Source organism: Amblyomma maculatum, chromosome 10 (genome assembly GCF_055883805.1).
Source record: "Amblyomma maculatum isolate TAMU_Amacu chromosome 10, ASM5588380v1, whole genome shotgun sequence".
Lineage (NCBI taxonomy): Eukaryota > Metazoa > Arthropoda > Arachnida > Ixodida > Ixodidae > Amblyomma > Amblyomma maculatum.
Genome location: NC_139353.1, coordinates 106,494,942 through 106,507,493, shown reverse-complemented (window position 1 = coordinate 106,507,493; position 12,552 = coordinate 106,494,942). Strand labels below are relative to the sequence as shown.

The following is a 12,552-nucleotide window of genomic DNA, read 5'->3' as shown; positions in this document are numbered from 1 at the left end:
ATCTACATCTGCTTTATTGATTATGCGAAAGCGTTTGACTGCGTAGATCACAGTAGATTGTGGCAAGCTCTCCAAGAGATGAGAGTTCCAATTCACCTCATCTGTCTCCCCAGGAACCTGTATGAAGGGCAAGAGGCCACAGTCAGAACTGGGCATGGTCTTACTGATTGGTTTGCGATCTTGAAAGGAGTGAGGCAAGGCTGCCTACTGTCGCCCTGCCTATTTAACCTATATGCAGAGTGCATCGTGAGGAAGGCCGGTCTGGACGAGTCTTCAGCTGGAGCGAAGATTGCTGGAAAACGTGTCAACAACCTTAGATATGCGGAAGATACCATTTTAATGCAGAAAATGAAGTGGAACTCAAGAGACTTGTGATGCGCGTACAAAAAGAGAGTGAGAAGTGTGGGCTTAAACTGAACAATAGAAAGACAAAGATCATGGCGTCTTGCCCTATCAAGTCCTGGAGCATCAATGGACAAGAAGTTGATGCTGTGACAGATTTTCTCTTCTTGGGCTCCAAGATTACCTCGGAAGGAGACTGCAGCCATGAAATTAGGAGACGCCTGCTTCTGGGAAAGAGAGAAATGGTTAGCCTTGACCGCCTAGTAAAGAGCTGAGACATTAGTCTGCCAACAAAGATCCGTATAACTCGTGCTATGGTCTTTCCAGTTGTGATATATGGATGCGAGAGTTGGACTGTGAAAAAGGCTGACCGCCGAAGAATTGACGAATTTGAATTGTGGTGTTGGCGGAGACTCTTGAGAGTTCCTTGGACTACCAGAAGATCAAATCAGTCGATATTGTCGACCATAAACCCTGACTGCTCATTGGAGGGTCAAATTCTAAAGTGAAAGCTCAGCTACTTTGGTCATCTGATAAGAAGAGAGGAGTCGCTGCAGAAAGATTTGATGTTGGGAAAGGTTGAGGATCGCCGGAGAAGGGGTAGGCAGTGAACGCGATGGTTAGATGGCATTCTCGAGGCATTGCAGATAAAGTTATGTGATGTTAGGAAGATAGTGAGAGACCGGAAAGCGTGGCGTGACATGGTCCATAGGGTCACGAAGAGTCGGACACGACTGAACGACTGAACTGAACTGAGCGGCTTGAGTCATGGGGAGCCGGTTTTAGGGCTAAGGCAGCCCGACCCATCCGGGTTTAGATGGAATCGTTTCTGTCGCGACGAGATCGCAGCTATGCATTGCGTAGTTCAAGCAAACAGCGCGGAGGTGGTAGAGCATGCAAAAGAGGAATGCGCAGACCTTACCTTACGGTCCCTTCATCTGTTGCTGTGACAAGAGAGGAGGCGCTGACCCGACGTGACAGCTTATACATTTCCCTCGCACATCAGGTGAGGTCGAGCAAACCTTGCCCCTCGGCGTCAGACTGCCTATGCCGTCTAGACAGTCGTTTTGCTGGACATCCTACTGTATACATGAACCCGATAGCCGGTCTTCAGCCGAACAAGACGAATCGACCCGACTCCGCGTAAAATGTCTGAATGTTTGATCACCTTGTAGTCGGTATATACCGGAACCAATCAGAAATAGCTCTCTATCATTCTCTGAACCATTTTATGCTGCGAACGCATACAACAAATAGAAATGGTGAGCCAAAGCAACGTGTTTAAATCTCAACTCCAAACAAAAAGAATGAAGGGCACATAAGCTGAACCCTTAAGGGCATGACGCAACAGAGTTAATAGGTTCGTTTGCCAGCTTCGTGCGGATCCTGTTTAGAATCTATCCACTTCTCTGGTCACTTGTCAGTAGTACTTTATTTGTGCATCTAGATTGTGCCACATATACCCCAAAGAATACAACCGTAAGCTATCCCGTTATATGAAAGACCGCCCGGCATAGATGAAATTCCGCGCTTTAACCAAGGCGCAGGAAAGTACCTGCGTGGACCAGGAGCACCGTTTCTCACTAGATATTCAATCCTCCGGGACGGATGGATTTTAATTCACATTCCGTTCTCAATGAAGAAGCGCTAGTTGGCCGTGCTTTTGGTTCGGCGAGTTCATTGGTCTGTGTGTTGGCTGACACATGGAGACGGTAAGCTATTACGCACATTAGCCCAATTATAAGGCATCAATTTCTATGCTCAACACGCACGCTCAGTCCAATATCAGACTTCACCGCTTCCTCGTCTTTTGCAGCTTTCGTTATCAAGTACAGTTTCGCTCTCCAATGAGAAAACAAGCCGAGTGCTAACAGTCACTACATCAACAGATAATCGGGGCTCGCGGTGTCTTCTTCCTTATTCGACGCCTGTTTACTTCTTAGTTGCTTTCCCTTTATCACGTGGTAGGAAAAGAAAGATAGGCAGTCTCTACGACTACTTACAATCAAGCCTGAACTGCTTCGCTCACAGCGGCCCACCCACTGCAACCATCCGCTGCTTAGCGTCTTGTGTAATTCCCTACGTTTATATTAAGCGCTATAGCCTCTCTCCAAAAATTTAAATGCCTGCCCTGATCCGTTCCTTCTCCTTCGGTTCAAACAAGATATGATTACGTTGTTTGCAGTCTGACTCACGCTTTCTCCTGCTGTCATAATGGTCTGCACAGCACTTCACACGTTAGGCCAGTTCTCAATTTAGGTGAAGGCTTTCCTATAGCTCTCTGCGTTGGTGTTACTTTATTTCGTATCTGGTCAGAGTGTAAATTTCCTCTTCGCTTGTCAAGACGAGCAATTGTGTTCTTTGCTCTAGTGCAAAGGTAGGCAGTTATGCAGGTGTTCGCATTTGTAAACTGTAGGATACATTACCTCCGCTTGTCTCAGATTACTGAGGTGCCTTAACCTGCTCTGTAATATCACAGCAAAAGGGGTTTCTGCAACTGACTGCTTTTTAATGTGGCCGCCTTAGCTATAGCAAAAGCTGCGACTTTGGCATCACTTGTCGAGTACGAAAACCATGAATCCACCATAGCAGGCCGTTATAAAGAATCCCCTTCGAAATGAATTTTTTTAGCGATATTTATTGCCCTAGGATCTTAGAGGAGTATGCAAGGGAGGATGAAGAAATAATAAATTAATGGGAATAGATTTGTTGATTTTGTCAAGCCTATGCGTAAGCGTTGATGTATCCCTGCACACGGGCAATATATACAGCAGGATTTCACGCTGACAGACCCGCTAACGTCAGCTGCCTAATTTTCTCTCTCTAAACGCTGTGCAGATCCACAACAAGTGGGAAATGTCAGCTTTAATGCTTTCACATTTCCATACCGGGCATCCTGGGCGTGGTTATAAAGCTAAAAAAAATAATTGGTGTGGTTTATGGGGGTTAAGGTCCCAAGGCGACTCGGCTATGAGAGACGCGTCAGGACGAATTACCACGTTGCCCGCAGGAAGCATAATTGTTGCGGCTACGGAGCAGAGTGCCACGTGAACTGCAAAGAAATCAACAAAAATGATTCAGATGGTTCCGTAAATTGAAATCTGTAGGTCTGATGGTGGTGCGGTCTGCGCGTTAAGTACACTGCTGTTCTAGCTTCGCAACCTTGGATGATCAAGTTATACAATGGACACTTGAGGCAGGTGAACCTCTTGCTCTTCCAATCTCGGCGCAGATACCTGTTGAATGGTTTTCGCTTAGTTGTGAAACTTCCAAGAAGAAAGAACTAGCGCTAACAATGGTTCATCTCATGCTTACTACGTCTTTTACGTAGGCCCATTATCCAGAATATTTGCCGTCAAAGTTGGCAATATCAACGTAAGATACTATCGTCCCCCTTTAGCCTCAAGGCCGGGCAGTAAATGCTCGGTGTGTTGTATGAACTCATAACAGCACAGGTGAGTGGTCATGAAGGGTAATAAATTGGATTCCAATGAAGAAAGCGCACTAGAGGGTGTCAGAAGATTAGTTGGGCGGGTGAGGTTAAGAAATCCGCAGTGTGAAGTGGGTGCAGCTGGCACATAACCTGATTAGTTGAAGTAATAAACGAGAGACATTCGCCCTGATGCGAGTACAATTCAGCTAATGATGATGATGACAATATTACTACAGAAACAACTAGGGCTATTGGTTACTCCCGTGTAATGGGAATCTAACCGTCCATATTCTTTGGATACCAAGCTAAACGACCTGCTCCTACGTCGCGCAGGCACATTCTCATAGCTTCTTTCGAGTGGAACTACACATATAATGCATGTGGTCATAATTCCCTGAAACTTCCTAATCTCATCCACCTACCTAGTTTTCTACCGCCCTGTGTACTACGCTTACCTGCCATTCGGATCAAATTTCTTACCCTTCGCAACGATCAGTTTTATTCGTCTCACCACAAAGGTCCTGCTCATGTCCATTTCTTCTTCATTTTGAAGACAATGTGAATAGCATAGCTGTGTTCACTCACACTCTGCATACTTCCTCTCTATTTACCTTGCACCTATGTTTCCGTTTCACAGCTCTTTCCGTTGTCTTCAATTTAATGGAATCTTTTTTGTTAGCGTCCTTGTTTATCCATAGATAAGGAAATATTAGCGTCCTTCTGCGATTTCATAATTTCTGCATAATCCCTCTACTGCCTTTGAACAAATTCGCAATTACCTCATCCTTCTTAGCTGATCCGGCCTTTTTCATTGTTTCGAATGTTTCTTCTTCGTTCCTCGGTATCAGCGGAATATTCGATTGCTCTGCGCTACTGTTATTCTCATAATCGTCCTGGTTACTTTGGCTACTGTAAACATTAGCATAGAACTCTAAAGCTACTCTGAATATGATATCCATATTGGTAATAACATTGCTACTTTGTGACATACATATGATTTGTACCTACGCGTTGTTTCCTCCTGATGGTTTTCAGGCTGTTCCCTGTCTCTACAGCATGCTGAATTCTGTGAATGTTTTGTTTCTTTATATCGGACAATTTCTTCTAATTGAGTAGCACTGATATCTTTGCCAGTTGTACCCTTACTGCTGGCTTGTAAGTGTTCATGCTTTGACATTTGTTAATCGGGTCGCTCGTTTACTTGGATTACCGCTATCTTATCCACCTATCCCACCTCCTACTTCTACCACACAGTCAGTATTGATATCTACAAACTTATGGTTCGTTTCTTCTACACATGTCTTCTTCGTCGCTTAAAGCTTAATATCTATTCTGCAGCAAAACCATACTGGCCCTACAAAACGTCCTTAACCACGGAGTAATGCTGACAGTGCTGACTCCACTGATTAAAGACGCTGGTGAGCACTCTCTTTTAACCCGCGTCAGCTGCAATGGGTCAGTGTAGTGGTTCTTCCTCTTCGTGGCGCACATTGTAATTGGCGCCTGCTTCTTTCTGCTCAGCACCGGAGCGCTTCGATCGTACCGGCAGGAAGGCTGCGCTAGATGAAGTGACTTGTTTTACCTCGCATTCTTCATTTGTTTGGGGATGATGGCATCCTTCAGAAGCGATTAATTAAACTATCTCTATTTGTCATCTTGCTTTTTCAAAGTGAATGTCTTTTTCCTCGTTACCTCTTAACTTGTTCTTTCGGGGTTTTAACTATCCCCACTGCGAACTTCATAGAGCCGATGCAACACCCTCGTTTCCAATCTGCCTATGCCACTACTTCATCACAACTGGTAGTGGTGAAGAGCCATCAGATGAAAGTGCGAGTTCAGGTAATTATTCAAGTCGTCAACGGCACCTTTTGATTCTATTGAAATACATGCACGTTGCCTCATTTGCTCCCGTTTGACATTTGATACCGTCATCGAGACGTAGGCTGGTTGGATGCGCTGATCCTTTCATGTTCTCTGCGGGATCGGTTTAATGCGACGGCGTCTGAAGCCCAGTTCTTCATAAATACCGGCGACGGCATTATCTACTTATACATGTTGAGCAAAAAAGCAATGGGCAACACCTGCCACGGGTATCTTCGAAGGTGGTAATCGGCAGGTGAGGAGGCCGCGTATAGTTTGGTAACCGGATTGTGCAATGTCACAAGACCACATCACATGCGGCTTGCAGAGGCTGCCAATAAAATATTCTTCGTCGTGATACGATTTTATCTGTACAGGACACTTGAATTCATACACACAAATGCTAGGTCGGGCTGACCGTCTTCAATCGGCCACCTTCACTGCAGATTTTGAAGCGAAAGCTTCACTATGCCATATATCAGCTGAAGTCAACATGGCGGACCGCTCGAACTTCAACAGGCCAGAAGTCAACAGTATGGGTATATAGTTTAACCATGTTACCATCCATGGTGTGCCACCACTAGTCCTTTCATCTCGACCTTAGATGGAGCATACAGCATCATGCGTTACCTCTTGTAGTTGATGGCGCCTTGGGCTCCTTAGTCGGTGCAGTTTAATCGATGCAAAAACATGTCTGCCCGTATCTAATCATAACCAAAGCAAAACTAAGCCATACGACACTTTCGCTTCGCCTAATTAGGAATGGCAGGATTAAACGGCAGCCTCGTATGAAATTACATCCTTATACGTTTGGCTAGACGCGTTTATGTGGGTCTAAGGCCTATCGCCGTAGGGTTCTCGGCTCTTAAAACGTTCCACATTTGAAATGATGTCTTACGCCTTCAAATCCGTTTTAGGATATTCGTGGTTGCGGTTGCCCTCCCTCCTCCCCCCATTATCCCGTTGATTGGTGAATCACAAAAAAGTACTGCTCAGAAAACCTTCATTGTACGTATGTATGTACAACTAAATGCGCTAAAATTACTTTCTAGCTCTATCGCCTGAGGCTTTCACGATAGCCTATTTCATTTGAAAACATGTCGTTCATCTCCATTCGCGTGCCGCCCTGACCGGCTTCATTCTTCTCTGTTCTCAGTTTTCTTTTTTCAGTGTTAATACTGCACCAGGAAAACAGCAAATGTTGACTGGTTTCACTACTGGTATCCGCTCACGGCCTAATCTTGATATCATAACACAGGGCGGTTGCTTAATTTCGGCTCAGTGAGCTGTTTTATGTAACTTGATACCGCATAGCACCCACGTAACGTACATATTTAAATATTTCTGCAACTGTTTTTTCACGTAACGTACATATTTAATATTTCTGCAACTGTTTTTTCGGCGACTGCGCAGGTGTGTTATGCAGAATCGAAAAAATAATTTCACAGATATGATCAACAAATAATCTACTTCTCGTAAGGCAAACTACATCCGTAAAACATCTGCCCATTAAACAAAGCCTTCACCAGTTGAGACTTTGGTTTAAGAAGTATCTACAAGGGAATGTGAAGCGGCTGCAACGGGATCTAAAGAGTTAGCAATACTACAAATACTACAAACGAAAGGACACTTTACAACCTGTCCCGTAATTTGAAATTAAAATGATTCAAGAAAACTATATCCAATATTTCTTATTGCAAGTCGATTACTGAAGATTGCAGTGCAGTATTAGCGCGGAAGAAACGAAAAAAGTGCAAGCACAAGTGTTCACCAACATCTCTCTTTTATTATCCTGAATCAGATAAATAGGCGATAGGCCCAAACCTACCGAAACGATGAATTACTCTATTACATCACGCATCCATGCAGAATTATCGCCATATTCTCCCGTTCCTTCAGACTATCATATAATCATTGGTCTACAGAAATGACACTTATCCTTCGCTAAGGCGTGTGGAGGCTTGCTGTCACATTTCTCCGCGAATTTCGAGATCCCCAAAGCCTGTACTATCACCCTTATGGTAGTTTCCCGACACTTGCGAAGGATAGCTGTATATTTTTCAAGGTCAGAGATGCAGCCCTCGCAGAGGCTAAAATATAAGGAAAGTGACCCTGAATTTGGGTTCCTTAAATTTCTTTTCCGTTCTTTCAAACTTGTGTTCATTCACCTCCACGTTTCGCCTACGTAGATGTTTTGTTGTTTTGGAACTAGCGGCAAAATAACCTGGTTCAAGACAGTAAAATACTGTTTTTATTCAGCGCTTGTGTCGGCATTCTTTTGGTATCGTCGGTGCTGTATTCTGCTCTGCAATTTCCAGTATGCAAAAGCAAGTAACTAGAAAGTCACCTTCTCTAACAAAATCGATTCTGTTGAATCTCGTGCTTGTGATTTGCCTTCTTAAATTGCTCCTTAACTGCACATAATTTCAAGTAAAGAAAGGAACCTAAATACATTCTACTCAGACATGCAACGTGTGCGCCACAAAGGATAATTATGTCACCATGTTTAAGTTGATGTTCAATCAGCCTATCCCTTCAGACCAGCGCTGAAAATCTTGGTTGACACACAGACCTCATGTTTCAAATTTCGTGCTAGTGACATGCAAGCTCAATTTTTAACGCGTGAACGTTAGAACGCCATGTAGAAAAAATTGTCTGTCGCTGGCTAGCAGACCGTTTGAAGCATCACAGCCTCAAATGATTATGACAGTGCCTCTGGAAGATGGTAGATGGTAGGTGCCACAGCCGGTCTCTGCTTGATTGGCAAGATATGTGACACTACCGGACTACATGAAATGGACTCTCCTTGTGACTGTATTATCTCCAGATGCTCTTTTGAGGTGGAAGGACAAGTTGGCAATAGAACGCCGGTACCTTAGCCATCAGGTCAGACACGTTCCTCCTAGGAAACGAAGACAGCTCGAACAGCTCGATTGAAGCTGGCGTTTATATCTTTGACAAGAGGACCTTCACGTAGTATGGTCTTTTAGGCCGATGTGCTCCCGACTTTGAGAAAAGAGAGGCAAAATCTAAAGAAATAGTAATCAATGGAGAAGCGTGTAATCGAACCACAGTCCGTAAAGATAACAACAGAGTGGAATCATTACTGTAGCCGGACCATCTATTAAAGACGAGGCTTACATGGCACAAAATCCTGTGGAACTCCAGGGGACCTGTTTCAACCCAGCGAATAAACTTTATACAGATCTCCTTCCCACCTCTAACAAACCCTCAAAGATGTCTGGTTCATTAGTGTCCACATCACGATTATAAGGCTGCGTCTCTCATTTAATTACATGGGATAACATAATAGTTAAAAATCAATAAGCAGATGACTAAGGTAATGTTCAGCAGCCTCGGAAAGGAACCGCAGTTTACGTCAGGTAGCGGAGCACTGAAAGTAGTAGGCGAATATTTCTACTTAGTACAGGCAATAACTGCAGATCCGGACCATGAAAAGGAAATAGCAAGAAAAAAAAGATTGGGATGGAGCGCATTTGGCAAGCACTCTCAGAATATGACTAGCAGCTTACCGGTATTTGCTCAAGAGGAAATTATACAGCAGTTGTATCTGACCTGTAGTCACCTATGGGGCAGAAACGTGGAGGCTAACTAAAAGGGCTCTACTTAAGTTGAGGACAACGCAGAATGCTATGGAACGAAAAATGGTAGGGGTAACATTAGAACATAGCAAGCTTGCAAAGTGGGTCAGAGTAATAACTCAAGTTACTGAAATTCTAGTGGAAATCAAGAAGAAATGTGCATGGGCAGGAGATGTAGTGCGAAGAAAGGACAACCGATGGTCGCTTAGGGTAACAAACTAGATTCCAAGGGAAGAAAAGCGTAGCAGAGGCCGGCAGAAAGTTAGGTGGGCGGATGAGGCTATGAAGTTCGCAGGGGTCAAGGGGATGCAGTCAGCACAGGACCGGATAAATGGAGGAATATGGGAGAGGCCTTCGCCCTGCAGTGGGTATAGTCAGGCTGATTGTGATGATGATGATAACATAATCGCGTATGATGCTGTACAAGCAGGGCGCTCAGGCGCTGGGGCCATGCGCATCTCAATGAGCGCCTGCGATTTTTTTTTCTCACTTTGCCAGTCTAGCTGCCTTTTGGGGGACATCCATATAATAGCGCTAAAATAGAATATCATGGCGGTACGGAGCAACATATTTGCTGCACTCAGCGTCCCTAAGGGACGTATTCATACGACTTCACGGACCGGTTTACTTGCGAACCTGATGTCATGTTAGTGATATCATAACAGCGGTGGCTAGCAGCATGGTAAACGTACGTGCGTGTGTGTATCACTTATTACTACTATGCGAAATCTGCACCTTTACGGCAATCTATATGTGGTAGCGGGTAATTACTTCTGGACATTTTTTCTTTCAAGCACGGCCAGGAGGTAAATCACGGAGCTCAATTGGAACATCACATGACGCCATATTTGCGAGCTGAAAGTATCCACGGTCCGCCGTTTGAATTCACCTGTAAGGAGCATGGTCTTGTAGAGCGTTTGCACGTTTTCATGCGCACATACAAAATTCGTGAAGGACAACATGAACAGCTAGATGACTTTAGTCTTGGAGCTCTAAATTCGGCGGTAAACGCCATATACCTGTAAAATTCTATGCTCCAATACATGGAATTTGTTTTCCCGTACTAAGCCAGTCATGCGGATTATTTCCTAGTCTAAACTTTCGGACAAAATAGAGAAAACATTCGTGTGGTGAACGTTATATATAATTATTTGCAACTCCTAGAACGTTGACATCTTTGCTCCAGTATATACTACCTTCAGTCCTGTACCAAGACGCCCATAGCAGATTTTTTGGACAGCATTGGGACTAAGTATAAAAAATGTCAGGCTGATGAATTTTGAAGTTGGCTTATTGCTAGCAAACTAAATTCGAGATATCCTTCTTGTGAAGACTCATATGTGTTTATTTTCGTAGGTCTTATGTGTTTACTCTGATTTTTATTTAATTGTTTCATTTAATTAGTTTGCAACAACAGCAAATGTTTACAATTTTCTAATTAAAAACGTCAGTGTCAACCAGTGCTTGTTACAAGGCACCAATGGGAAGCACGTGGTGCTTAAAAGTTGCTATTCATCCAAATAATTCTAAAATTTCCTTTCGCGCAAAATAAAATTTATTAACTCTGTATTCGATCACTTCTGTTGCACTCAGCTGCTGCCCCACTACCACGCCGCCTTCTCGGTGGCCTTCGTGTCACTAAAGTTGACCTGGTTCAGCGCCGCCTGCTATCTCGCCCAGCACGCCGTGTTCTTCGCACTCGCCTGGATGAAGGTTCCTGCACTCTGCTACGGAGTGGCGTTAATTCTGGTGTCACTTTACGATTTATTTCAGCTGGACCTGCTTAACGTAAGTTATTCGATAAATGATCATGCATGTGGCTCCCATGCTGTTATTTAAGACGCGGTAAAGTTCGAGTGTGGATTTTGTTCGAACATTTTGCCTCGCCTTTTGAGGATTTCAGTTTGATGGACAATTTTGCCCATAGTTTTAGTCTGGTTAAACAGATGTTTAAAACGTTTCTTCCAGTTCCAATTTTTAACTGTATTTTCCTCGTACCACTTAGGTTCTAGTTATAAGAGGAACTCTTTAAATGTTCGACATATGAAGCAAAGTATTTCTTTTGAAACATATGGGGAACAGGGTTGGGGATGCAGTGTCTCAAGAAATGATAGCCAACAGCTGCTAGGCCAAAATGTATGTGATGAAATTTATTATCTCTACAGTTGTATGGCAGATCGATATTTCTCGAAAATAGAGCTCTTGATGTTTCACTCACACGGCTAGGCCAAATCGGCATCTTTAAAAAATTCGAGGACATTTTGGCGACTAAACTGATGAAAGACGAAAGCTTGAGTGCTGCATTCTGCTACGTGATTTTACCCCTTGCGAGGCATAATTAGTATTTATTAGATAATTATGCAACTGTCACTGATTAGTAAGTACTAATTATCAAATCATTATTTAGTGATTATTCAGTCAGACATTTATTAATTAGTCATTATTTATTAAGTGGTTATTGAAAGCCATCTGGCCGTTTAAGGCGGCATTATTTATCAATAATGAAAATAAATTTTTATTTACCCAATTGTCGCTAATTAGTAATGTCATTATTCAGCAGTAATTAGTTAACAATTAGTTAGTGAACAATCATTAATTGGTTCTTGCTCGCCATATCGAAGTATAAGGTGGCATTAATTATTAAGAAATGATTGGGCAACTGTCAATAAACAATGATTGATGTCATAAATTAGTATTTACGTGATTATGACCTAGTTATAATTATAATTATTAGGAATTAGCACTTACTTAGTATTTATGCTAAGAAATCATTTAAATAATAAGCATTAATTATTATTTAAGCATTCATTGCCATATGGCCTTACAAGGAACGCATTCGGGCATACTGTAGTCCGTAGTGCGAGGCATTAATAAATAATTAGCTCACTACGCAACCCACTCTTTAGTAATTAGTAAATGATTAGTAATCAGTATTCAGTAAATATGAAATTATTTGTGATTTATTGCGCCGCTACCACTAATTAGTAATTATTAATTAACTAGTCAATAATTAGTACTTAATAATTGATGGGCATATGGCTATATAAGGCACGCATTCACGCATACTGTGGTGGGGCTCTGTGATTGGTCGATACCTCCATGACGTCATCTCGTCTCGACCAAACAGAACCCTCGCAAAAGCGTGACACTTTCACTGACGACAACGATAAGGCTAAAAGGATTTCGTCTTATACACATTGTGACGAGAGCGCATGCTTTCCGCGGCGTAGCACAATCCACCTTTTGCTCAGAAACGTGGCGCCATCATTACAGAAGGCACTAACACGAGGCCTAGCAGACGGTCATGGCAGCACC

At 43.1% G+C, this 12,552-nt stretch overlaps 1 protein-coding gene across 3 annotated transcripts in view; it reads left to right on the top strand.

Annotated features, from left to right (window-relative positions):
- The window catches only part of LOC146177198 (protein-cysteine N-palmitoyltransferase Rasp-like), a 117,972-nt gene that overhangs the window by 45,384 nt on the left and 60,036 nt on the right, over positions 1 to 12,552 (top strand). For all 3 annotated transcript variants that reach the window (XM_084583112.1, XM_084583110.1, XM_084583111.1), the window contains exon 5: positions 10,831 to 11,025. In XM_084583112.1, the coding sequence (XP_084439238.1) occupies positions 10,831 to 11,025 (195 nt within the window). The remainder of the gene's footprint in view (positions 1 to 10,830; positions 11,026 to 12,552) is intronic.